The sequence below is a fragment of the Brachionichthys hirsutus genome, chromosome 15, assembly GCF_040956055.1.
Source record: "Brachionichthys hirsutus isolate HB-005 chromosome 15, CSIRO-AGI_Bhir_v1, whole genome shotgun sequence".
NCBI classification, from domain to species: Eukaryota; Metazoa; Chordata; class Actinopteri; order Lophiiformes; family Brachionichthyidae; genus Brachionichthys; species Brachionichthys hirsutus.
In genome coordinates, this window is record NC_090911.1 from 11,157,869 (window position 1) to 11,184,988 (window position 27,120).

A 27,120-nucleotide genomic window follows, 5' to 3' on the forward strand; every position below is an offset into this window, starting at 1 on the left:
AGATTGGAAATCTGAGGCAAAAAGATCTTCCTCTCATAGCATGATTCTATTGTAGCACACAAACTGTGACCTGTTTTGGAAATGGGTAAAACGCTACTGCATTGATGAGACTGGTGACAGAAAAACGTAGATTTCATGCTGCATCGTTAGTCTTCAACAGTAATCTTTTTTTTTTTTTTGCACAAGAAACCGACATGTAAAACAAACGGATGACGAGCGGAGGTGTCGCATACACAGCCTAATGCGCGATGAGTTCCGGCATCAATAAACCAAGAGACGATCACAGACACGTCCGTATGCCCAGAGAGATATTTGAAACGCAGCTTTTATGTACACTTTTTACACTTAACTTTTTAAATATTGCTATTAGAAAACAATAAAACATTTATTTGAACAGGGTGGAAATGTAATAAACTCAAACAGGACACAGGGAATAGTTCCGTCTTCTTGAAAGCATTTCATTTCTTCGCTCTGCATCGATTAAAGTAAAATTCATTCTGAACTGAAGCAGCATTTGAAGGCATCTCCAGCCCGGGTCCTTTTACATCTGAAGCTGTAAGCTCCATATGGCCAACTCTGCATGCTCTTTCTGTAATAGAATTCAATGTTCTGTTGGAAGCAGCAGCAGGAGCGATGCAGGGAATGTGTGAGCATTCATGGAAAGATGGCATCAGATGAGATGTTCAGGGTGCACATGTTAAAAAACAAAGAATACAGTATTACATCACCGGGCTTCAATCCCAACCACAGGATGGGGCATTTAGAGGGCGTAACCACTTTTTGTTTGCAAGCACATCAATTAAACCTTGAAGAGGAATTATTATAATATTATTAAATGTTTGCTATCATCCATACTGGAAAGATAAAGGTCTGTATTGAAGTAGAAATATAGATTATACCAATTTTAAATGTAAGAATTTGAGATTAGGAGTTTGTGACATTTTGGTTATGCTCACATTTACCGAACATAAAATAAATATCATATTTCCTCTCCAGTTAAATAATTCTTCGCGTGATTACAGTGTCTTTTATGTGCATGCGAACAAACAAGGTTTTACTTGTGCACACAATCCCCATCGTGTGATTTTGACTGAGGCACAGATATAATCCCACACAAAGAGCCGAGTTCATGTAGCGGTAGCTAAAATAAATATCAGCATCAGTTTTCCTTTTAATCCATGAAAGCACAGAAATTGTTCCGGATTAAGACGTTTTCCTGTGTGTCCGTGTTCGGTTACACTTTTAAATCCTCTTGAAATCGTGGGATGGATCCAGACGAGTCTTCACAGTCAAAGAGCCATTTTGATTCTTTTGGTTCCATTCGCAAACAGCACCGCTAATTATCCGCCAAATATTTCCCTGCAAAGCAAAATTCAACGTGTCAGAGAGAAGGGAGGGGCTTAAGATGCATGCGCGTTTACCATTTGGTTCAAATCGTGACGCCGACACTCAAACTGTACCTGCAGCAAATCTCTTCTTGATCAGCGACAGCCGGTAGCCGGTTCCAACCAGCTGGATGTCGCACCCTGACAGGGTACTCCCCTCGCTGGTGAACTGGACCGCCAGCTGGGAAGGTCTGCAATGACCCTGTGTCATCTGGAACCGGCCCAGAAGAGCCCCCACCCCTGTGGGGGGGGCACAGACGCAGCATCCTTGATGCGTGTTTCTGTTCATTCATGCTTCTTTTTTTTTTTTTTTTTTCAAAAAGATGCTGCCAATGCAAAAAAAAAAAAAAGGATGTCATAGAATAAATTCAAATTAGAATTACCTCCATTTTCAGAGCGATGAGAGAGACTGGGGATTCTCCACTGCATCGTTTGTTGCTCTTGAGTCCTGGAAGAAAAGGACACGGGCCTTACAGAGGGAATGACGAGATCACGCGCCTCATGTCAAAGAGCTCATCCTATTGGTTGAGGGTGTAGGAAATGGCGAGTCTCTTCACCTGAGCTGGTCCCAAACGCTCAGAGTTCTTACCAGGTGGCAGGCGGGATCATCGCCTGGAGTTTGGCCGTGCCGCCGTCCACAGGAACGAGGAAGAGGACGTCGTGCAGCGGCACCGGGGCGGCCATGGCCTCCGCGTTGTACTTGTAGTCTATTCTGAGATCCGTGCTGGCGGCGTCGCCACGCCAGCTCACTGCCAGGTTCAGAGGCGTGGCCTGGACCCCTGCCGCCGAGACCTGATACTTGATCATGTCGACGTTGTAGTACGTCGCCTGAGGCTTCTGCTCCGCCACTTTCTTCAGGTGGCTCATCAGGTTCGGCATGTTCACCCAGAACTCCTTGGAGTCGGCGCCGTCCGTCGCCGGATCGCTGAGGAGTGAGAGAGTCTCGCGTTTGACACAAAGCATTCTGAAAAGCGGAGAGAGCGCAGACGCTGTCCTTACGTGCATAGCAGCTGTGGATTAGGGAGGACCTGCTCCAATCGGCTGCAGTTGCTGATGCTGAAGGTGAGGACGGGTTGAATCGGCTGGCTGGAGAAGTGCCTGGTGATGCCGGCGGGGAAGGAGAGCACCATCTCGCCGACGATCTTCACAACGCATCTGAGGCAGAGGGACGAGGAGAGGCTCAAACGTTCGTTTGCACATCATCTGTGAGCCGGTCCGTAAAGCTCGTAAAGCAGAGGGCCTACTTGGTGGGATCTGCGCCTTTGAAGTAAGCGTTGATGGTTTCCGTGAAGGCGGCCGCCACGGGCAGCGTCTCCTGGGGTCCCATGGTGAGAGGGCTGGGTCCTCTGGAGCATCCTGTCGGAAGCAAACAACGCTCGCCAAAAAAAAAAAACCCCAAACAAACTCCAAACGGACATTCTAGGTGAGCGGGAGCAGGATGGGATGGACTCGGAGGAAAGGGATGTGGGCGGGGCTGCAGGGGGAAAAGGAGGGCAGGTGGTTCGCTGCGGTGGTGACAAGGTGCTCTGGCTCGGCTTACCTTCGAAAGCCAGAAAGAACCTGCCGTGGTCAAACCACACCAGAGGGTGCGAGGCGTCTGGGTGAGCAGGGACACGGAGAGGGAGGAGACAAGACGGTGATGTGAGGACGAAGGCTGAAGATGGAAATGCAAGGGGGGGCGAAGAAACCGAAGGTGCGAGATGACCTGGTGGGATTGTTTACCTGCGCTGGGCATGTTGAGGTCCCTCCCCAAGGTCGGAGTGGAAGCCGTGGTGGAGGAGATGGAGGAGGTGCTCTCCGCCCGGGCCAGGGGGGCAAAAGGTGGCGGGCTGCCTGAAACGGGCGGACTGAAGGGCCGAGACTAGAGACAGCAAAAGACGTTTTAATCCTCACCAAAAAAAAAAACGGCACAACGCAGGTGCGAACGGTTAAAGGAGACCGTACCAGGTCTGTGATTGGTCTCCCCGGGGGCAGCTTTGGACGTGAAGACGGTCGAGGAGGAGGAGGAGGAGGAGGAGGCGGGGGGGCCGGACTGCCGCGAGACTGAGGTGTGGTTGGACGAGCTGGAGAGGCGGGGCCTGCAGCACAGAGCGGCGTCGACAGTTAGCATAGCCTTTGATGCAAACCGTCGAGGACAACGATCAATTAGTCAACGATGAAGGCAAGACAACGGTCCTGCAGGGAGTACTCACTGCTGCCGGGGTACGGCCCTGGGGAGGACATAATAGACCTGTAGGTGGTGGGGGGGAGGGGAGGTGGCGTGCCCCTGAAGCTCGTCGCCAGCTCCCTCGGTGAACCTACAAAGTCCGGGGCGTCATCTCTCAGGTACGCTCCCTCTGGGGTCCTCTTCCCCCCGATGCTCCCCAGAACCAAAGGAGATGGGACTCCTGCCAGAGGAGGCCTCCACTCTGCTGGCAGGGGGGGCACAGGGCTGGTCGGGGCGGGGGAGGAACAGTACTTTGCAAACCGCAGCACCTCCTCGTCGATTGCGTCGTCGTCAAGGCATAGGGGAGGCGAATTCGAGGGAGAAAAGTCTGGAGGCAGCGGAGGCGCCGGTTCGTCTGGAGGAGGAGGTCCGAGCACGATGGAGGGGGGGGAGTCCGGTGGAGCGAAGGGAGGAGGAGAGCCGGGAGAAAACGGCGGAGGCGAAGGGGGAGGCTCGTTTGGCGGCGGCCCCGGAGAGAGGCACGGGGTGGAGGGGGTGGATGAGGGCGTGTCTGGAGGGGGCGAGTCCGGTGGAGGAGGGGGCGCGGGTTCATCGGGCGGAGGAGGCCGGACCTCGCTGAACGTAACCCATCTGGGACACGACGTGTCCTCGCTGGTGTCCGTGGGGCCAAACACGTCGTCCGGTTCCGGGGCGGGGGATAGGATGCTCAGGTAGATGGGGGCGGAGCTACGGGCTGCCCTTCCATTGGGTAGATCAGCCGGATACTCCGAAGGGTATCCGTAACAGCTCCTGGACGGAATGTTTTTGGGAGGAAGCGGAGGAGGAGCTGCAAACGGCGGATGACAGCTGAAATAAAGATGGCTGAAACGGATCCGATGCTGTAAAATCGTGGCAACTCACCGCCCGTCGGGAAACTTCTGCTCAGCAGGGATTCCGAGCGCGGTCTGGAATGTCCACATAAGTCTGCGGGAACCACTGGGACATATATAAAGGTAAAGGTAAGTCTCCTGCTGCATTCCGTGCTGACAGCTAACTGATGTAAAGCCTAACCGACATGGGACAGACCGTCATATCTGGGGCGTCTGCTTTCTGAAGGCAGCCCGAAAAAGGCGGGAACATTCTGCGACATCCTGTCACTGCAAGAGGGCGAAACAATCAGAGGCTCAAACACGGATTCGCCTCAGTCAGAGGTGTCGGCCAGCAGACGGGACAAACCTTGGGGTGTCAGGCGCAGGGCTCGGCGTAGGGGTGGACCGTCTGGGTCGGACGATCTCCTCACCTGTGAGACAAAAGTCCCAAAAGGTCAACTCTGAATGCGTTCCACTGCGATGCGACACTTTCCCAACGGCGCATATACTTACATGACAAATTCCTTTTGATCTGCCCCTGTCAAAGGTAGAAATCAAACAAAACATATTATGAAAGTTCTGACTTCCGTTTGTCTTCAGGACAGTTCTAAAAGTACGCCATTATGGAATGTAATAATTATTAAAATATAGGAATCTAACCAAACTAATTGTGAATTTTTTTTCTTGATTTTTTTTTTTTAACTCTTATTTTGCTGGGCTTCCTTTCAACTTCCTGCTTCGGATTCAAAAATAAAAATAAAGACCAGCCAGCAGGGGGCGACAGAGACTCACCGGGCTGCGTCTCTGAGACCAGCAAAAAAGAAGAGAGAACAGACCTGGGTCAGAGAGTGAGTGACAAATCAGTCAAATGGACAACGACAAAAAAACAAAACAAAAAAACACACACCACATGTCCTTATTCGCACCACGACACGACATCAGCATCGCCTGAATGGAGCAGATCAGCATGCAAAGCCCACCGACAATCAATCAACCAATCAATAGGTTCGCAGCTGTGTGTGTGTGGGTGTGTTGTGCTGAGGCGGGCTCAGGTAAAAGCTTTGGAACTGCATGCAGACAAAAGGGTTACGTCTTTAAAAAAAAAAGGGAATGAATCGTGACAGGAAGTGGGGAAGCGTTTCCAAGTCGTTCAGAGGTGGAAATGAACTTACTGGACTTCTCTTCTGCGAGGAGACGGCGGGTGAGACGGAAGAAAAAAGACAAACACAGAGAGGATGATGTAAGATGAGCAGGAGTGTGTGACGTGAGCGGGTCAGCGGCGCCCACCAGAGACGGGGAGAGCGCCAGGCCTCCCACCGAGGCCTTCAGCTCGTCCATGGATGGGGGGAAACGCCTGGCGCTGTCCGACACCAGAGGCTTGATCTTGATTTTGAACTTCTTCTTGCTGTCCTCCTCCTCCTGCTCCCCGTCCTCCGAGTCACTGGAGGAGAAAAAGTGCTTCCCTTTGGAAGCTGGCGAACCGACGTCAAGGAAATGTAGGAAGGTCAGGATGAGTGGGACCCGTTGGATCGACCGTAAAAACGATCAGCCGGATTCTGGGTCGGGATGAAAATAAAAGGATACCGCCGCCCTCGTCGCCGGGCCGGACACTGAAGCCCTCATCGTCCACGTCGGGAGAGGCCTGGAAAAGACAAGAGGTGGGAGGCGACGGTCACTTCTGCTTCGTCGCCCGCGGTAACAGACGAATCGGAGAACGACACCCGGATCAGATTTAGCAGATTCCTCGGTTACACTTTCCGGCTGCAGCTCCTGCTGACTCAGCTTTTAACGCAGCGCTGATTGTCACGGCAACACGGATACTTGGTCAAGCATCTACTTACGTATCTGTCCCAGTCGATCTCGCCGTAGAACCCGTTGGGCGCTCCATTGGCCTTCTTCTAGCAAAGAACAAGAAAACGGAACGTTAGGATGAGAACAACCAGGAAGCTCTGAAAGGCAAAAACCCTTAAAGTATCAAATGATAATAATTATGTTGGTGGCGCAGTGGTAAGCGCTGTTGCCTCAGCAAGAAGAGTTTGCGCGTTCTCCCCGTGTCTGCGTGGGTTCTCCCAGGGTTCTCCGGCTTCCTCCCGACAAGAACATGCAAATTAGGCAAATTGGTTTCACTAAATTGCCCATAGTTGTGATGTTATGATGATGTGGAAGGAACCTTTTAGGGGATTACTACGATTCCCTAATTACTTTTAAACACGTAGAAACAACTATTGACGACACAAATTACAGCGTTGTGTCCCTGAAGGTGTAAAACATGAACTCACGCTTCCTCTCTTTCCACTTCCGCTTCCTTCTCTGTCAGGCGAGCTCCTGTTGGAGGTCAGAGGAAAACATTCCATCCCAGCTGAGCAACTTCTCAAAATGATTCGAGGCCTTTTTCAAAGAAAAAAAAGTGAAAACTTATTTCTTCACAATAAAAGCATGGCGTCACTCACGTCGCGTCTGGATGCCGGTCTTTCCTCCGTAAGCCCAGGGCTTTCCTTGTTCGGTTTTTCAGTCCTGGTGCGGATGGAAGAAGAGGGAGGGGAAACGCCATGAGGAATTATCAGCTCTTATCACAGCCTGTGGAAACACAGCAACTCCAAGACGCTGGTCAAAATGACTGAACCCACTCGGGAGACGAAGCTCCGTGGATTTCATCGCCTGAAGTTTCCCATTCCCCAATAAATAAAATGGAGAGAAAACACAAGGAAGGGCTGATCAATGCGTCCGCTTATCAGCGAGTGTGTGTGTGTGTGTCTGTAGAGGGGGGGGGGGGGGTCTACTGTAGCAGCCTCTCAGCCAAACAGGATGCCAAGACCCCCCGGAGCACCGGCGGTTGGCAGCAAACGGCGTCCTGATCAGGAGGACTGGGAAAACCGACCGGAAATGCCGAGCCAAAAGTCGTTTTACTTTGGGAACCTGCTCACAAACTTCACCTGAGGAAGAAGCGGCACAAACGGAGAGCGCTTTGTCATGCATTATATTAGCGTGAAATATATATATGAAATAAAACGGAGGGTTTGCCGTCATCGGGCCTCGGCTTGAGGATGTTCCTGCAGCTGCTATTAGTACGAATCAACCTTCAAGCTGAACATTCTGACTGTCTGGTGTTCCGTGACGCTAACGTAGCTCACGCCGTCCCACGGGGACTGAGACGAGCTCTTTACAGTCGGGGCTGTGAACACATCACCCCGTCCCAAATGCTAGCCACATACATTTAGGATTATTCCGCTAATCCACCTTATTCCATGATGCCTGGTGCTAGTGCGGCTAACTGAGCCGGTGCGTCCGGGCCGAACTAGCCAATAGCAAAACCCCCCATAAGAAGCATGTCAGACACATTTAAGTGCAGCTTTGTCAACGGCGTGCGGCGTCCTAGCATGCTGGCTCGCAGGCCTTTTTGCTAACGACCACGTTAGCAGGATGATGCAGGCCCAGCAGCTGTCAGGCTGGGATTCACCTCCTCCCAACGACGGCTCCTCATCGTTGGGAGGAGGTTGTGTCTAAGGCTTGCAGAAGCAACGGCGCGCTGGAGGACAGGTATAGTGTCCAACTAACACGCGTAAACACACAAACAAGAGGGACCTCCTTTAGCAGATCCACGCCTCGGGGGGGCTTCACTTTCATCGCAGTGTGTGACGGACATCAACACGCACACGACCGTCACGCTGGCCAGAGGGAACACGTCGCTGGACCCAGCGGGCGGGGACGGGAGGAGGACGGGAGGAGGACGCAGGGACAACGTGGGACATGGGAGGGAGAAGCCTCGCACAGGGGGGCTTACCTTGCATCATGATCGCAGATTTTCATCCTACGTTTGTCCTCCAGGGAGCAGGTAGGCAGGAATGGACCGATCCAGCCAGTGAGAATTCTGCACGGCTCCCATGATGCTGGATCCCCCACCCCCCCCACCCCCCCACCCCCAAAGGGCCCGACCCCCCAGACTCCCGCACTGAGCGATGGGGTGGGGAAGGCTTCGGAAGGTGGCGGCAGCGGCGGAGTGAGAAGGGGACGCCGGAGGAATATGAAGCAGATCGGAGGGTAGGGGGGTGGGGGGGGGGTGAGAAGGAGGGTCCTCTGTGCATGGACGTTAGGCCCCCCCGGACGCCTCAGCAGCACCGACACGCCATCGCTGAGAGGACAGAGGGGGAGGGGGGGGATGCTGAGGAGAGAGAAAGAGAGCGGCACAGACTGAGAGAGAGGCAGAGAGAGAGGGAGGGGGCGGGCGGCTCGCTGATGTCACACCTGCTCTAAACCAATCCCTGAAGCCGTGGTCACGTGACTGCTGTCCCCCTGGATGTCTCGGCTTTCCTCAAGCAGACCGGATGCGTCACTATTGTGCAGAAACGAACCTGCAGGAAGTGGATTATAAATGAACTTACACGTGTAAACACTTTACATTTTTGTTTTTCCCGTGGGCCATTTTTTTATACAAAGGTGGAATTTTTTTTTATACTTGTAATTTGAGGACACTTTTAGTTTTCAGATTTTGAGCACGGTAAAGAACACGAGTCCCCCCAAAAAAGTAGGGCAAACTCAAAATAAAAAATAATTAAAACCAAAATAATACAGAGGAGGGTTAAGATTGTAGGATAAAAAGACTTCACCTTGAGGAAACTCATCTGAGCGACGGTTTCCTCTGGTTAGCAGCCGGGGGGGGGATTTATTCTGAGCTATTTTCGGCCGGGCGCATCCTGGAGTAACCGTTAATGAGCTCATCCAACCCGCAGCAACGGATCACGGGCGGCTCCCGAGTGATTTCTCTTTAATCTGCTCTTTACGTAAGAATCCGTCCAGGGTAGGGGTCAGAGGTCGCAGCAGCTATAGAGATTAACCCCGCTAGAGCAGGGCAGGGGAGGGGGAAACACAAGGATGGAGGTAGTGCGAGGTGGGGGGGGGGAACCGAATGAAGCACCAGCATTTAGGAGGAAATGAAGAACGTTAAGGGTATAAATGCACATTTAATATATATAAAGGGCTTTTCGTGGTGGATTAGGCTGTTTTATTTCATCCCACTTTATTATATTCACGTTGTTTAAATTCTCTGCCATAAATAAAAAAGCACAGTGTGTATGATATATGCGTTTAAAGTTTATTAAATCATTAAAATATGAACGACAGGAAACCGATTCGCTCTGCGTTGACGAATACTGCACCCTAGTGTACGATAATATTAGACACCAACTTCGCTGTTTACAAAGGTCAGACTGATAAAGTAAAAAAAATAAAAACGGAACATAAAATGTGCGTACTTGTTCTCCAAAGGTCAGGGGTCAAACTGTGTGACCTCATCGCTGTGGGCTACCTGGAGTTTCTCCAACGTGCTATTTTAACACTAATTGTCATCAAACTGTATTTCCACCTCACGAACATTATCATAATATGATGGCCAAAATAAAGTCTTAAACCCGAGAAACGTCAGAAATAAAATTAGTTTTTGTAGCTCTGGCAGAAGAGATTTTTTCTGTCGTCTCTGTGAAATGTGATCTAAAAAGTCAGATTTATGTAAGTATTATGATGCAGCTTTCTTTATATAAGACATGTAGTTCGCCAAAGAGCCGCTCTCCTCCCAGCCTCCACTTTAATTGGAGCAAATAACAAAGAGACACTCTCAGAGAGGCCGTCTTCCAAGTCGCACAGCCGATGACGTCAGCAACACAAAGTCTTGTGCACGTGACGCACAAAAATACGTGTTAAAAAGGCTGCAAACAAAGACGAGGTTCCGCTTCCTCCCCACTAGATGGCGGACGAGCCCAGGCGACCGCAAAGATGAGCACGAAGCATCGCGTTTCACTCCCCGCTGATTAAAATCTGGGTTCCAACATTGCGTGAGAGTGAAAACAGTCGGTACGGCGGGCGCCATTTGTCTAAAACGTTGCGTGAAGACGACTGTAAACATGACAAAGTCAACACTGGTGACGAATTCACCAATTGTCTCTGGGCAGAAAAGGCTCAAACGCTGAGAAATGTGCTGAAGGAAAAAAAAAGATGGCGGCTAACATGGTGATGTCATCTTTTACAGGGGCATTCACAAACGCTAAAATTCCGTAACAATAGACACGGGGCTGCTGAACGGGATGGGGTGATTATTGAGACGTTAAAAAAATGTTGCGGAAGAGTTCAAAACGTTCTGAAACGCGTGAAACACAAAGGCTGTTGCTAGAAGCTAAATACGCGCTTGTAAACGGCATGCGCAATTGCAGCGTTGCGTTATAATGCGCTATAATGGTGTGTGTTTGTGGGCGCGCGTGTACAAGCTGAAGTGTGTATCCGTGGTTGCAATTAGGGAAAATGCGGCTGCAAGAATGGATGTCAATTAACTGGGGAACTGTTGATCTGTAAATCTTGGCATGAAAAAAGAGCAACCGTCTTAAATGTGGTTGCCGCGAGAGATGCAAGACATAGATGGACGCATTATTGGAAAAGTTTTATTTATAAGAGGCATTGTACAAGTTAACAAACAATTACAGTTGGTTACAAATGGTATTACAGCCAGTAAAGACGGGTGAAGGAAGCAAAGAGTATTGTTTATTACAGGAGAAGAATTAGTTTCAGAACGATCTGTCCCCAATATCAGAAGAATCAATGCTCATACTGGTGGTGGCGGCTGATCACTCTGCTGGGACGGACGGAGCTAATGACATTACTGTATATATTTTGCGATTCTGCAATGACCGACTGTTGATGAATTGGGGGAATTAGAGGTGGCGATTTGATATGAAATAAACATATTTTTTTATTCAAATTGTACTATTTTTCTTTTACTTTTAGGCATATTTCAGCTTTAGCCACGCCTTATCTACAAACTCATAGAGTATTCCGGGGCCTCGGCCACCTATTTTAAGGTGTGTACCGTGAGCATGCAAATTTAAAATCGCTATGATTTCACGAACCAGATCAAAGGGAGCCAAACAGTGTTCCCTGTGTTAAAGTGGGGGGGGGGGCCCTCGCAGCTGCCTTGTTTGCATATAACCACAGAGACCTCCAACGCTTTAGGCTAAACAGAAACACCGTGCATTTATGAGGAGTGCTGATCCAGCGTTCTCCCAAATTACAGTGACTCCGGGTTCCCGTCTTACTGATTTGGTGGTTGTGCGGTTCCCCAGCTCACGTTACCGACGGTCCCGGTGAGACGTACTCTCGCAGGTTATCCTCCCCACGTGAGCCATGCGTTTGTTGGCACCGAGCAGACAACGATTTAAACGCAAAGAACGTAATAAGTTCATATTTAATAGCGCCGTCTTTTCCTCTTACAGCTCTCAGAGCTTTATTTAAAACGACCAGTGATGCACAGCTGCAGCCCCCGGGTTCCTCAGATGACATTTAACCACATCCTCTAACAACTAGCTGGAGGAATATTTTACCGACTTCGACCGAAAGACCTTTGCTCACAGTTTTCCAGGAAGCTGGAATATTGTGTGCTTGGAATGACGCCGTTTGGACTGGTTGCAGGGTGACGGTGACGGTGACGGTGACTGGCGTGTGCGGACGGCCTTTCCAGCTAGCACCCTACTTGTAGGGTTGACCTGCCTTTAACCTGCTGCGGCACCGCCTCTCTTCACCCGCTACCCTCCAACGCTCTCCTCCAGCCTCCCGGCCGATGCTGCCACTGTTTACACAGCGCCTTGTGCTCCGCCCCTTCCATCCTGAGCCTGTCTCAGAGACATCTGCGCTTTATTAATAGTGACCTTTGACCTCCCGGGCTAAAGATAAGCTAACGTCTACTGCCATGGTTTGACGCTACCGACGTGGTCTCTTGCTGCAGCATCAACCTGGAGATAAATAAGCAATGCATTTCTGATCGCTTCTATAAATTGATGATTCATTTGATAAACAATAACTTAAATGAAATACCCAGAATCCCCCACCATCGGTGCGTCTCACTTAGGTTGTCCTGGTTAAGTTACAATCCTTGTTCCTCATATACGTTAGGGGGGGGGATGAATGAAATGCAAAACGCCTCTTCTGTACATGAGATGTGAACATTAAGTTCAAAGGGGAGGAGAGGGGGAAACACTGAATGGATTTTGGCTTATGCCCTAGAAACAAACCTTCAGTCACAGAATGAGCCCAGAAACTTGTATCCATGGAAACTGAAAGAATTAAAAAGTCAAAGTTGGAAAAAAAAAAAAAGAAGCAATGATTGATGTGGATTTGTGGAAAAATGTCGAACAGTTTTTTGAGTCGAGAAGAGAGGAAGAGGCCTCGTCTGTAAAACTATCTCCCTCTCTCGCTCTCTCTCTCCCACCCTCCTGCCAGCGCTAAGTCAAGGGATTTTCCTTCCCACTGTCACCGTCTGGAACACTATTTCCGGATTGTGTCCTTCACTTTACTTCGTTTGCAGAGCACTCAGGAATGAGAGGCCATGGAAAAAACTGACTGCGGCGATGTGGCCGGAGCGGTGGCGATGGAACGAAGGAGGAAGGGAGGAGAGGGCTCAGGATGCGTATATGCGGAGCGAAGTGCTAAACGGAGCCGGAGAGAGCCGGATCGTCAGAGAGGAGCCGACACAATGGCCTTTACCAAAATAGCACGAGCAGGAATCTCTGCGGGTTGCATGGAGTAAATCTGAGCATGATGGGTGTAATCAGACTGAGAGGGGTGAGACTTTCAAAATAAACCGCCTTGGTGAACATCTGACGTTGAGAATTCCTCTGTCAGTTTTCCTCCCTGCCTGCAGGCCAGTCTGTTCATCCGTCGTTGCCCTCTCTCCGTTTCCCGCATCCTTTTGCACGACTGCATCTCTTAACCTTTTGACATTTTCCAGCGCTCTATCCTGGTCCGATGACCAAACGCGAAGCTAGATCCTGACTTCAGGTTGCTTTCCATTAAGGGTGGGAGCAACGAGAACAAGGCCCATTTCAGACGTCTAATTGGCCGTCAAATGTAATTATGTCATGACTAAAACTCAATATCCCAACAATGTCGTTCACTAAGCTAATAAAATCAAGCATTTGCAGATGTGTGTTTATGTAAACAAACTTGTCTAATAAGACCGACTGCGGCTGATGACGTCAATGATGCTAACATGCTACCAATGCTAGCCCTGTGACGATGTTTAGTAGGTTTGCCACATCCATCATCTTAATTTTAACGCGCTTGCATGGTTGCATTCGCTAATTAGCACCGAACAAGTACAACTGAATCTGTAATAGAGAATTAAAAAAATATATAAAACAGACGGAAAACAACGTCCTGAAGGTGAAAGTCACGTGTGAATTCTGGACCAATCACAACAGCTCATTTTACATTGCCCCAGGCCCCGCACAGGCCAATCATGGGAGGGTTGCTCAGCAGATGATGTCATCTCTAGAGAGATTGAGGGGGGGGGTGCAGAAACACAACACCCCCCCGGGATCTCTCCTCAACCCTCAACCAGGAGTTTTGGTTCCTCGTTATTTAACCCTATACCGACTGCAGTTAAAAATGGCTGCTGTTCATGCAGTCGTGTCTCGAAGCTGCTCTGAGCCTGCCGGAGATTCGTCCATCTGTTTTCTATATTATCCACTTCAGGGTCGAAAGGAGGCGGGAGCCGACCACAGCACACCTCAGGATGGGTCACCAGTTAACCGGCAATCATTTCACCTACATGGTGTGTTTTTTTTGGGGGGGGGGGGGGCTGTGGGAGGAAACTGGAGAACCCCGAGAGACATGAAAACCACACACAGAATGGACCCAGCTCTGGTTTCAAACCCACAACCTCCCTGCTGTGAGGCAAACAGAGCTAACCGCTACACCACTCCGAGAGGAGGATGGCCCAAAAAAAACACAAGAAAAGCTCCGTGATACTGCAGACGACAGCGAAATGAATTCTCTGACACAAACAGGCGTCCTGTCTATGAATAAAAGATTTAAGACGAAGTCACCGATCACCATGCAGCGTCCCGTCAGTCTCCAGCTGGGCAGAATGTGGGCATCGTTTGTCAAAAGGCAGACGAAATCCGCCTCGTTTCACAGCGGCTGCTGAGCTCTGAGAACCCGGAAAACAACAGAAGAGCGGTAGAGCTGAAAAATGTCCCCCTCGTGAGACAAATGAGTGAACCGAGAGACTACCCTGCCCCTGTCTTCACCCCTGAATCACATTTTAACATATATAATTCCCCTCAGATTGACTTAAACAAGATTGAATTTCCTTAAATGGAATTAAAATACGTCAGGATGCACCAATCATCATCACATTCAAACACTCCCTGAATACAAGCTAGTCTAATAGCATCCCTGCAAAGGTTGGAATGCTAACATGCTAAGCCTAGCTGGTTAGTAGGGTGAAAGTGGAATCCCGTTGCGTTTTTGCAGTGCAACACACAAACACAGTGCAAAACACGATAAAGATTATTCCCGTGCTGTCATTGCATGTGGGCCTTTTAGCATCAAGCTAGCACACGCTTACACACCGAAGGCCGTAGTGGCGAGCCATTAAAACACAACGTGAGCTGGTGAGAAAATTAGACCGTCTTAGTCGACTTCCTCTAATTGCCTTCCTCGTTAAACTTTGCCAGACTCCAATGACAGAGATGTTTTTATTACGTCTGTTTCTTCTGCGGTTCTCGGCATTACAATTACGTCCAACTGTTAAACGGCGTCTTATTACAAGCAGCTTATATATTAGATGACTTATTTATTTTATATTATTTGTCTCAGATGGGCTTGGAGGCAGACCCCCAGACTTTGTCCTGTCAATAAAAATGTATTCTCAGGGTCCGTCATCGCGTTACGTTATATTCATTATGAAGGTAACTGAGTCTCCTCCCCTTGAAGCCCCCCTGGAGGTGGACCCCGCTCTGAAAACCACAGGTGTCCCGTTCATACCTGTAGTGTCGTGTTGTCTAGAACATTTGTCTGACTGGAATTACATTCAGACCCGCATTAATTACATTGCACAAGTAGCACAATGGTGCTTTTGGTTTTTACTACTCTCCTACCAATAAAGTTAATTAACATTAAAAAGTGAACCCGTGACTATTTCTGTCTGTGCAATCAGCAGTTTTACAGAATACGGTAAAAAAGAAAAAAAAAAAGGCGGCAGAACACGCATCTTTGTTTACGGGCAGCGTTAATTATGTAAATTAGCTGTAGGAGGGAGATTATTTTCTGTAAATCATCTGGGGCGTATTCAGATTGTTGCAGGGAGGGATTAGGATTTTCAGGGAACGCAGCAAACCTACACTCACTAACTTCAGTGGCATTTATTCCATTGTTTTACATCAGGGAACGTTTTGTTCTCGTGACGCGTTTGCCCAAACGGAGCGTACTATTCTTTACAGGACCGGCGGAGAACAAAAGGGTCGCGCACTGAAATCCGATGAAGGTCGACCCGTCTATAATATCGGTCGAGCGGGATAGATCCTTGATGGGAAACACTGCTATGCGTTCAGACTTCGGTTTGTCGCTGAGGTATAACGCTCGATCTTTTTAAGAGGTCGCCTAAAACCACTAAACCGCGACACAAGGCGGAGACACGCAGAAGATGTTCTTAACTTTCAGCGTAAAAAACAAAACAAAAAAAAACATCCCAACCTTCAGACCATAAAGCATCAAGGAAAATCCCACAGCGTGACGCAGAAGACGCGTTTACTGGCCTCCCCTCGCGGCTCAAGGTCGTCTCTTTTACACAGGTCACCGATGCTGCCGGCGCTTGGGTAATGCTAGAGATTCTTTTGTCCCGTCCTCTTATTGTCATGGCTCCTCGCCGAGTGCTTAACACATTGCTAAAAAGGACTCCCTTAAGACCCGTGTTAGCGAACGCCACTCGTGGTCCGTACAAGAGAGTGCAGGCGAAGGCAAAAAGGGAAGGGAAGGGGGCTATACTTTTGTTTTGTCAGCAAAATGCCAATCTGTCGGTGCAAGGTTATCCCGTATGATCTCCCTAAATGCACGGGAACCTGGTTGTCCATCTGCTGAGAGCTAACACCCCCCCCTTTCACACCCACCAGTGCAAGCCCAGGTCTAGAGGTCTTGCCTTTCTACCTCCCACTGAGAAGATATGAAAAGGCTGACAAAGCTTTCCATTCTCTTCTTTAACGCTCAGATTTTTGGATCAGTGTAATCCTCCTGGCTGCGGCACGTGACCGGCGGGTTTGGTTGAACCCCCCCGGAACAGCCAACGTGACAACAAAGCAACGATTCTCACTGAAGGGGACACTCAAGAGTTCTGCAACGTCCTGAGGAGATTCAGACCACAGGCAACCGTCCAGCGTCCCCTAACCCCCCCCCCCCCCCCCAGTCCGAACCGACTGGGCTCTCCTGAGCTATTCAGCGTGTGCAAATGAAAGACGTGTCTTGGAGCAGAGCAGAAACTAGCCTCAGTGCAGACACACACAGCAGCCCTCTGGGACGAGTTTGGCACTCACACCAGGCGGCTGCGGGCCAAAACTCATGTTGCGTGCTAAGTTCCCCCCCCCCCCCCCCCCATCCCCTCATGCGATCCCGCTCTGCAATTATATGCTATGCTCCCACCCAAATATGCAAGAATAGGCCTTCTCAGTCAACAGACAAACCAAGTCATTCTGTCCCGAAAACCATGACATCATGACCATTTGACTTCAAGCGTTACATTTCGAGCTTAATTTAACTTTGTCAGGGGGAGAGGAGGGGGAAAAAAAGAGAAGCGGTGTGTGTTACACTGGCAGAGCGCTGCAATGGTGCGAACAGTAAATGTGTGCAATTCATTCTCTGCTAAAGTGGGATAACAGTGAATCTATGACAATCTCGTGCACGCCGTGCACGAGGCGGGTTTGCATGTGTTTAGAATAGAGGAGGACGAGTTATTTTCTGCTGGACATGCTTTAAACTTCCGTCTAGTAGTAGCAGCTATATTGTGATTTACCGAAATTGCAACTGACCGAAAAGAAGTACCAACTCTTGCCTTAAATGAAAAAAATAGCTGTCTCAAATGATCAAAGTGTCACTTGTGATTTTTTTATATATTTGTTTCTGACCAGGAGACAAAACAGAATAAAAACACGGCATTTAAATTTAGCTGAACGTTTCAGGACCAGTAATAAGTAAATGGCGACATTGTCATGCCTACAAAAGCCGCCATTATTCTTCCATTTGGTCCGCTCACGTTGAAATCGTCATATTTTCTGCAATGCATCTCCATCTGTGAGTCAGCGGCGAATGAGTCTTTACAGACCCGAGTCATGCGTGTCAGCGAGCAAAGGATTCATGGCCGAACGCTGGACGAAGTTAAGCTAATAACCCCCCCCCCCCCTCCTCGCTCTCCCTCTCACACACACACACACAATCCCACGCTTTCACGCAAAGGCAAAAAAAACGGAGACTTCTTTCAAGCGCCTCGCCGTTTAAAAAGGACACTGCTACGCTCCTCGGCTACGCGGCCAGCGCATCAGCACCATAACTCTATTAGGCACAGCTCCAGAACGCACTGAGCAAACCCATAGCTCACAATAGCGTCATTGTCAAGGGGGCTCGCAGCCATTGTTGCCCGTGCCACAGGATTTATTCCCCTCCTCCTATACCGTGACCTTCACCTTTGACCCCTGCTGCCCGTCTCACAGGGTCTGGAACTGACAGCCGGTGAGGCTTTGTGCCTTCAACGTCTTAAACGCTCTTTTAAAAATGACCGAAAGCCTGCTAAGTGGCTTCTCCCCGCGGCAGCACCGGCATTGGGACGATCCAGGCTTGTGTCATCGGAAGGCGAGGGAGGAGGGCAGCGGTTTAGAAAAGGTCAGTTGGAAGGCATGAGAGGAGAGGACCTGCCTAAATGGCTCTTTTCTCGCCCCCTTTTTTCTTCCACTGGCCGGGGAAGCTTCTCTCTGTGGTTATTTATGTGCGGGAGAGGGGCTCGCAGAGAAGCCCGCCGACCCTCTTTGTGTCCCCTGGGCCCGGCTGGGGCTGCAGGTGCCCTTCAACGGTTGCTACTGTCATGCATGCATGCATTCACATTACGGACACGCACTTCCAGAGCGGCAAGGACAGAGGAAAACGACTCGGGTTGCGAGGCAGATTTGGAGAACGAGGTGTGCCTCGGACAATAGCTGCCAGGAGTTTGATATTCGCCTCACTGGCATCCAAACTCCGTGACGTGTCCTGCAACTATCATGCGCACGTTAGCAAATACGGTACGTTAGCATCGCGGCTGTTGTGTGGGGGATAAGGACGGTATGATAGGATGGGTCTGAAATCACCGTCATGCCTGTGATGTCATCCGGATTTGACTGGATTCATTTTTTACCTGCAACATGGAGGGTTTGTTTTTTGTTAGCAGGATGACTCTAAAGGTTACAGGCGGATTTCGATGAACCTTTCAGCAAATGTTGGGAATGTTACCAGGAACGGATGATCACGTTTTGGTGACGATCCAGATGAGATCCTGCATTCTGAATCGCTTTGAAATTGTCATTAACATTGCGTTAAATCGGGCTTCAAAATGTGTTCCTCAATATCTCGGTTGATTATTGATCAATGTTTATGAAATTTAACAATCGTGGCGGGTGGGGGCCTCTATCTCACCACCGAATTCCATCCGGATCAGATCTGTATTGAAGATATTATCGTCATTTTAAGACAAAAATGGGGGGTATACACTTGCTCATCGGCCTGCTGTGCATTTAACTAACCCTGTTTGGGTAAAGCCGGGGGGGGGGGGGGGCTGAGGCAGTTATACGCCTGTAATAAACCCCTCCAACCATTCATTGGTGCAGAACGGAGTCACGTCATGCTCATGTTTAAATGATTGTAACGTTTAACGCTTATTTCTGTTAGCCATATTAGCCATGAAAAGCTAAGAGATGTTGTCAAACGGGACAAAGTTGCCGCTCCGGCACGCTGCAAGCTGGAGCGTAGGGCGAATTCACAGAAAGGGGGTCATCATCATCATCATCATCATCATCATCATCATCCTCAGCATAACTCGGATGTTCGGCGGGTGAACTTTGAGCAAGTCGGTTGTCACTTCTGTTTGCAGGATTGCGTTCTGACAGACGACGAGCGGTTGTCATGACGATGGCCGAAAAGAAGGAGAAGGCTGGACTTAACAGAGAGGCAGGCGCTGCCTAGAAAAAGCTACTGCGGCCCTGTTTTTGCTGATGTCTATAGTAACAGCAGCCTCCAGTTTGACATTCCCTCCACCAAACATCGGTTTTCTGCTCTCTTTTTTTCCCCCCCTTTTCTCTTTTTGGCTTCTCTTTGACCTCTTTAAAAGAACATGCTATGTTTCCCAGGGCCCAGCTATTTGAAGCTCATAGTTTTGGTCATCCAAGGTTTTCTGTTCCAGCTCAAGCCGTTCAGACACTGTCACCACTTTTTACATTTCCACAATGGCAGGGTCCTGGGGGCCAGACCATAGCCGCCCTCTACACTCAAGCCCGCAGTCGAGTTGCCTCTGGCAGGACTGCTGCGTGTTTTGTGTGCTGGTTCTGGCCACCGATCAGGGAAACCCCACAGTCTCTCCGTGGTAAATGTCAAGAACGCGGCCAAGACTATTATGCATCCCTTCTATTGCCGTGAATCGCAGCGCACGGGGGGAACAGAGCAGAGGATTTAAAGAAAAGTGCAACTCACCCGACCACGACACAGATACGGACGCCGGTGGATTGGACTAATCCGCAGTTTATAATTTAATTGCACAGGGAATAGAAAAAAGAGACGCAGTCAAAATGTTCCTTGACACAGTTGATGAAATAAGTCTAAATAAGCACTGCTCTAAAAATCCAGATTACCCCCCCTCCTGATTTTGCGAATCTGCAGTGACTTCAGACTGGATGACAGCAGGAGGCCTATCGAGTACTCGTTTGTGTTCTCTCATACATTCGTGTAAAACACAGACACGATAAAAAAATACTCCCTCTGTCTTTGTCAGATTAGCGTCAAGATTGTAAATCTGAGCCAATCGGGTTTAACTGCTGATTGAGCACAGAAGGAACATCTGTCTATCCGTGTAAAACTTGTGCCGGCTTTCCCGGCATTCCCACAGCTCGGCGGCATCTTGTGTGTTTGGAGGATATATAGCGAGATGAGTCACATCAGTTTGCAGGCAGCTGGTAGGCTCTCGCCATATCAGCCCATCCCGTAATCTTACGATTAGCCTTCGCGGATCCCATCAGGACTTGCCTGGATCTGGGGTGCAAAGCCTAAAGGTTTATCCTGCATGCGAGTTGACCCCCCTCCCCTGGCCACGAAACGCACGCAACACACACACACACGGGGTAAAAAAAAAAAAAAAAAAAAAAATGAATCACTGGTGCTGATGCTTTTCAAGGGGATGGAGGTGGTGAAATGTGTCATGAGGGTCAACCCCCCCAGGAGATAAAGAGCCCAAATTAGGTGGTCTTCTGACTCTAGAGGAGGGAGGAGCCAAGTGGCGTGTTGCTCAGACACAATTACTTAGCCATCAAGTGGTGGAGATTAGGCCCCAAAGAAACCTGCCAGAAATCTGAAGGCAGCAGGATGGCAGATGTTTTAAAGATATTTCACTTGGACACATGAATGAATCATCTGACCAATGAGAAATAGGAACGCTGGAGGCTTTTTGCCTCCCCTGATGCATCCTCCATCGTCGGGTGGAAAGGGGACCGGCCTTAAGCACACTGGACACCCAACCGGGAAGGACCACACATGCCTCGTTTCACACCCTCTGATGTCACCAGCTGGGACCGAGGACTTTGGCTTTTTAAATTTATATGTTATAAATTCAATGTCGAAACGGCCGAACGTCTCATGCACCTGAAGTAATGTGTAATAAAACACCTGCTGCTTCGTGCGGCGTCTTCAGCAGGATATCTCACAGCAGAAATACGAGTAATCAAGATTCCATTTTTTTTTTTTTTCTTTGCTGCTGAACGTGTTTGACAAGCTCGACAATATAATGCGCTTGCCAGCTATAGGCAGGCTATTCGGTCGCCTCTCAGAACAAAAGCCGCTGCTCTCTAAATGCCAAGCAGCTGAGGAGAGTTCAATTATCATAAAACCCATACCATGATGTCATTTCATTGCAAGCCAGTAAAAAAAAAAAAAAAAATGGGGCGAAACCTACATTTGGCAGAAATTGTTTAATTTCAAGTCTTAATGAAAAACATGTGATATTTAAAGTTAGATAATGTTTTTTTATTTGACCATTAAAGCTAATAGATTCGATTATTATTATTATTTTCCATTCATGCCCTGAAAGGATTCTTTTCTGCCGTTTCACTGCTGCTTGAAGGAGAGCTGAATGAAACTGTCCGGAATGTACCATTGCGGTGCAGGGAGGGGGGGTTATAAATGCGCAGTTAGCTGATTGGAATGAATAGAATGAGTAAAGTGTGCTTCTGTGGATTAAACGAGACATATTTACTCATGTATGGATTTACCAGAAGCGTGACCGAGTGTGTTTTTTCGTGGCAAATAATTTTACAGCAGTAGAAACGCACACCCCCCTCCGAGTAGAGCGAGTTGGTTTGCGCCAAGATGATGTGACGTACAGCCCTTTAAAGACGGTTCTCTCCCGAGATGAGGCAAAGAAGAGCTCCGCCGCGCAGGGAATGGACATGACCTGATAATCTAGACCCCCCCTACTCAAAAAAAAAAAAAGAACCCCCCCAGATAGACAGGCTATGCTGAAAAAAGTCATTTGGATTTTGGGATATTTATTTCCGGAATCTAAGGAGTTTACTATTTGTCGACATTCAGGACGCGGGGTCTATAATAGCTCTATTTTCTTCCGCGGATTTTTAAAATTACTTGCAAATCAAACAACAACAACAACGTCAAGTTGAGGTTCCAGGAATGGTTTATCCTTCCGAAGGTTTATTCTACATCGAAATGGATCAAACGCCACCAGGTAAGTTAGGGTTAAAGGCAGCCATTGTCTGATCACCGGGGGGGGGGGGGGGGGGGCATTAGGAGCCGCTTTCTCCTAATGCTTCGAATATTGTCCTTAAATAAAGTTGACATGCCACAAAAATGCTTTGCAGGTGTCGGATCTAATCGCCAGGTCGTGAGTGCCGCTTGGCCCCCCCCGGCCCCCCCTCCGTGGCTTTGCCCAGGCATGCCTGGCGCAATTCACTTGCCAATTACGTAATAGCTCTCTGTCGCCCAGGCGCAGTGGCTTTGCCTCTTTTTCTTTTGTCCTCCCCGCGCACGTACGTGGACGTGCGTGCGCGGCGCGGCGCGTGTCCCGCTGTCCCTCTCCTTGCGCTGTGAGAAGGTGCGCGTAGAAGGGAAAGACGGGCTGAAGGCGCGTTAATGAGCGCCGCATGAAGCGGCCGCTTTGTTCTCTCTCTCTGCAGCCAGCCGTGGTGGATGTGCGCGCGATGTGCGCGATGTGCGCGCTGCCCCCCCCCCCCCGAGCGCGTCTCATGATTCAAGACCAAAAACACCCGCATTTAGTTTTAGTCATTTGACCTCTTTTTTTAGCTGCCCTGTTCTTGCGTTTATAACCACGCACGTAAAGCTGTTATTAGTGTGTGTGTGTGTGTGTGTGTGTGTTAACCCGGTGCGTGTTTCAGTGACAGTTCCCGCACCTCCACGCTCTCTCTCTCTCCTCTCTCTCTCTCTCTCTCTCTGGATTGGCCACATTCTGTGTGGCGTGACTGAATCGACGTGTTATTCCACAGTGAATTATTATTGCGCGGCTCTTGTCTGTACTGGTGTGTGCGTGCGTGTGGGTTTTGGAAGCCAGCACAGTGCCTTGGCAGGAGCGCGACCAGGATGAGGGGGGGGGGGGGGTGGAAAGAGGGGGGGGGGGCATATTTAATTTTGCTGAGTTCAGGAGCTGCAGCGTTTTTTTTTATTTTTTCTACCTGCTGCACCTGCCTTTTGTTTATTTTAAGGTCAGTAAAAAGAGGCGAGCGGACCCCCCCCCCCCCCCCCCCCATGTTCTGCTCTCTGAGGGTCCTCTTGTCTTCTCCCCTGAAAGGCGCGTTTGTCCCGCAGTGAAATATATCGGCCTTCACCTCCTCTTGATGCGGTTTGCCCTCCTTTTTTCATTTTTAGGAAAGACGCTTAATCTTTGGGCCTGGATGGCGGATTTCTACTCCTTCAAGGTTGAGGGGAAAACTCAAGAGGAAGGGGGGAGGGGGGGGGGTCCAAGTAGCTCGGGATATAACTTGGGGGGGGGGGGGGGGGGTGCTGCCTTTCTCCTTTATCTTTTGTGCCTTGACCACACACTCTTGCTAATGACATGTGGCAAGTGTGATATCTGTTGGAGGACATGCCTGGACATGTCCCCCCCCCCCCCCCCCCCCTCCCTCCCACATGTCCCATCAAGAAGAAGCAGCGTGTGTGTGTGCGGGGGGGGGGGGGGGGGAAACTCTCGAGTCACATTTAGGGCGCTTACGATCTCCCGACAAATCGATCTCGCTTGTGGCGACTCTATAAAAGCTCGTCTCTGTCTTCTCATTCATCCTCATTCATCGCTCTCTCTCTCTTTCTCTCTCTCTCTCTCTCTTCCCAGCGCTCCCCCCCAGGTCGAAGAAGCCTGCCCCCGCCGCCGTGAACGGCAACTGCCTTTTGCCACCTGTGTGCTCGCTGCAGGATGCCGACTGGTACTGGGGAGACATCACCAGGTGACGCCGCCGCCGCCTTTACGTGTTTTCGCCGTTTTTTGTTTTTTTTGCCGTCGGACCCGTTAACCGGCGATTTGACTCCTGCCTGCAGGGACGAAGTGAACGAGAAGCTCCGGGACAACCCGACGGCTCCTTCGTGGTGCGCGACGCCTCGACGAAGCTGCAGGGGGACTTCACGCTGACGTTGAGGTGAGCCGGGTGGGGGGGGGGGGGCGGCGCTTGTTTTGTGACGCGTTCAGCCCTGACTTTGCCCTCGCCGTCGCCCCCTGCAGGAAAGACGGCCACAACAAGCTGATCAAGATCTACCACCACGACGGGAAGTACGGCTTCTCCGACCCGCTCACCTTCACCTCGGTGGTGGAGCTCATCTGGCACTATCGGCGCCACCCGCTGGTGGAGTACAACGCCACGCTGGATCTGATGCTCACCAATCCCGTTTCCCGCTTCGAGCAGGTCAGCGACCCGTGTTTGCGAGAGGCGGGACTCGGCGGGAGGGGTTCAGACCTGTTTAACGTGTCGGCCGTGACTCGCAGGTGGACGAGGACAGCGTCGACGTGGCGGGACGGAAGCTGAAGGAGGTTCACAGTCAGTATCAGGAGAAGAGCAAGGAGTTCGATCGTCTGTACGATGCCATCGCGAAGACGTCCCCAGGTAAAGAGGCACCTCTGCTGTCCCTCGGGCTGTCTCTCTCGGGCCGTCCCTCGGGCTGTCTCTCCGGCCTTCTCTCTCCGGCCGTCTCTCTCCGGCCGTCTCTCTCCGGCCGTCTCTCTCCGGCCGTCTCTCTCCGGCCGTCTCTCTCGGCCTTCTCTCTCCGGCCGTCTCTCTCCGGCCGTCTCTCTCCGGCCGTCTCTCTCCGGCCGTCTCTCTCGGGCCGTCTCTCTCGGGCCGTCTTTCTCCGGCTGTCTCTCTCCGGCTGTCCCTCGGACGTTAGAATGAGCCTCCATGTCTCAACGCTGCAGGAGATCCAGATGAAGCGAACGGCCATCGAGGCTTTCAACGAGACGATGCTGATCTTTGAGGAGCAGTGTCGCGAGCAGGAGCGCTACGGAGAGGAGTTTGACCGGAGCGACCCGTTGGAGGGATCCGACAAGGACCTGGAGAGGTATGTCCCCGCAGTCGTTACGGTTACGGTGCGGTTTGAAACTCTCCGCTCAAACCCGACGCCTTCGCTCCCACCTCGTCAGCTTCCTGATCAATTACGAGAAGTTGAAATGTCGCCTCGGGGAGATCTACGACAGCAAGATCCACCTGGAGGACGATTTGAGGACGCAGGTGGAGGACTACAGAGAGACGGACAGGAAGATGAGCAGCTTGCGGCCGGACCTCGTCCAGCTGCGCAACATCCGAGACCAGTACCTGAAGTGAGCGGCGTTGCACGTAGCGTCCGCTGCGGGCGGCGGCTTCACGGGGCGAGCTAAAGGGGGCGTGTCTGTGTGTCTCTGCAGCTGGCTGAACCACAAAGGCGTGCGGCAGAAACGCATCAGTGGACTGGCTGGGGACGCCGAACGACAGTCTGGACGAGTACGTTGCAGCGAAACGCTCTCTGGAGGCGGCGGCGGCGGCGTCACGATCGGCGCTAACGCCTCTCAAAGCTGACTCTTCTTCTTCTCTTTTTTTTTTTATTCCAGCACATACGTGTTGAAGGGAGACGAGAAAAACCTGCCGCACCAAGACGAGACTTACTGGTTCGTGGGCGAGCTGAGTCGGACGCAGGCGGAGGAGACGCTCCGGGGCAGAGCGCCGGGAACCTTCCTGATCCGCGAGAGCAGCAAGCCGGGATGCTACGCCTGCTCCGTCGTGTGAGTACGCCGCGCCGTTTGGCCCGGTGAGAGCGCCGTCCGAGCCTCGCTTTGACGTGGATTTGTGTTTTCTCGCTTTTGGTTCCAGCGTGAGCGACGACGTGAAGCACTGCATGATCTACAGCACGCCGCGCGGCTACGGCTTCGCCGAGCCCTACGACGCCCACCGCTCGCTGAAAGAGCTCGTCCTGCACTATCGCCTGCACTCCCTGGCGCAGCACACGACGCCCTGGACGTCCGGCTGTCGCATCCGGTGCACGCCAAAGCCGCCGCAACGGCGGCGGCGGCGCCGTCGCAACACGCCGAGGAACGCAAACTGTTACAGACTTCCAAGCCACGCGCCGGGGCTCCCGCCGGCCGCCCCGGAGATGTGATCCGACGGAGGGCGAGAGAGAGAGACATGTTACCGGGAGAACGACTGCATCCGGGTGCATCCGTGTGAAGATTTGCACTAGAGGGACGCAATCGGGGGGCGGGGGGGGGGGGGGGGGGGGGGGGGGTGTGAATGGGATTTCACAGATTGAAGTGGGACCGCAACTTGAATGTCAGATTCAGCTTTTGTTTTGTTCTTCTTTTTATTCCCATTTGTTTAACGGACAGCTGTGATGCGCGGATCGCGGTTTGCCTCCGCCGATCCGGCGTCCTTCGACCGTCACGCCGTCCGTTAGCGGGTGGGGCGAATGATCCGGCATTAAAGAGGAACATTTAAAAGTCTCTAAAATGTGAATTTTTTTTTTTTGCCGCCCTCCTCCCGGTGAACGCAGAACGTTTCCTCGGCCCGAGCGAGCTCAACAACAACAACAACAACAACTGGTTGCTTAACTTTCTTGCTGCAGAGATAACCCGGCTAGCGTTTAAACCATTTAGCATTATTGAACGCAGCCTCCCTAACGGTCAAAGAAAGAACTCGTCGATCGCCGCATCGCTCGGGGACACCGGAAGCCGCGGACGCTGCACCTTCGTTTGACTTCATTTCCCTCGTTGGGATAAATTCAGTTCCAAAAACTAGAATCGTTTTCGATCGCCACGGCGTTGCATTCGTTTGCCGATCGGAGCACACGACGGCGTATTTTGAGTAAAGAAAATGTTTTCTGGCGAGTACATTCAAATTTTATTTTGTCGGGGACACAAAGAAGATCCTCCCTCAAGTGTAAATCTGTTCATTCCACATTTTCAGAGGGCGCCACATCTACAAAAGGCCATTTCTCAAGTTGCCAGTTAAAGCGGCATCCTGTAAAGGAAATAGTTTTCCAGCGTTCCTTTTCTATCATTTATTTTTACAGGCGACGCTTTTTTCTGTGCTTAAAATGACCCGTTTCCTGCTTCAGGATTCTGACTCCACAGATTACCGCTATGCGATGTGCTTGCTTGGGCGGGGGGGGGGCTCCTTCAAAGGGCCGTTTTTGGTGGACCAAA

At 50.6% G+C, this 27,120-nt stretch overlaps 2 protein-coding genes across 2 annotated transcripts; one reads left to right on the forward strand and one right to left on the reverse strand.

The window, feature by feature from the left end:
• Window positions 1-1,336: 1,336 nt before the first annotated feature.
• LOC137904387 (SH3-containing GRB2-like protein 3-interacting protein 1) lies at window positions 1,337-8,191 on the reverse strand. The gene is made up of 21 exons (XM_068748565.1): window positions 8,182-8,191; window positions 6,851-6,914; window positions 6,680-6,725; window positions 6,242-6,298; window positions 5,985-6,042; window positions 5,688-5,872; window positions 5,573-5,584; window positions 5,193-5,204; window positions 4,914-4,938; window positions 4,768-4,831; window positions 4,618-4,688; window positions 4,453-4,527; window positions 3,578-4,378; window positions 3,330-3,463; window positions 3,108-3,246; window positions 2,630-2,741; window positions 2,385-2,540; window positions 1,975-2,310; window positions 1,769-1,833; window positions 1,461-1,625; window positions 1,337-1,359 (listed from the first exon to the last, which is right to left on the reverse strand). The coding sequence occupies exons 1-21, from the start codon at window positions 8,189-8,191 to the stop codon at window positions 1,337-1,339; spliced, it is 2,610 nt and encodes an 869-aa protein (XP_068604666.1).
• Window positions 8,192-21,951: 13,760 nt separating this feature from the next.
• pik3r3b (phosphoinositide-3-kinase, regulatory subunit 3b (gamma)) lies at window positions 21,952-26,170 on the forward strand. Its single transcript, XM_068749357.1, is given in 13 exon segments — window positions 21,952-22,179; window positions 23,794-23,905; window positions 23,997-24,016; window positions 24,019-24,094; window positions 24,178-24,358; window positions 24,439-24,552; window positions 24,862-25,007; window positions 25,090-25,266; window positions 25,351-25,390; window positions 25,392-25,426; window positions 25,534-25,704; window positions 25,793-25,923; window positions 25,926-26,170. Coding segments are annotated over 13 exon segments (1,479 nt in total). The 5' UTR covers window positions 21,952-22,124; the 3' UTR covers window positions 26,147-26,170.
• Window positions 26,171-27,120: the final 950 nt, after the last annotated feature.

Excerpts from the sequence above, each read along its gene's own strand:
- LOC137904387 (XM_068748565.1), bottom strand. Across the intron at positions 6,726-6,850 it reads GACCGGCATCCAGACGCGAC|GAGCTCGCCTGACAGAGAAG; the intron begins GTGAGTGACGCC and ends GACCTCCAACAG. Across the intron at positions 4,832-4,913 it reads GATCAAAAGGAATTTGTCAT|GTGAGGAGATCGTCCGACCC; the intron begins GTAAGTATATGC and ends TTTGTCTCACAG.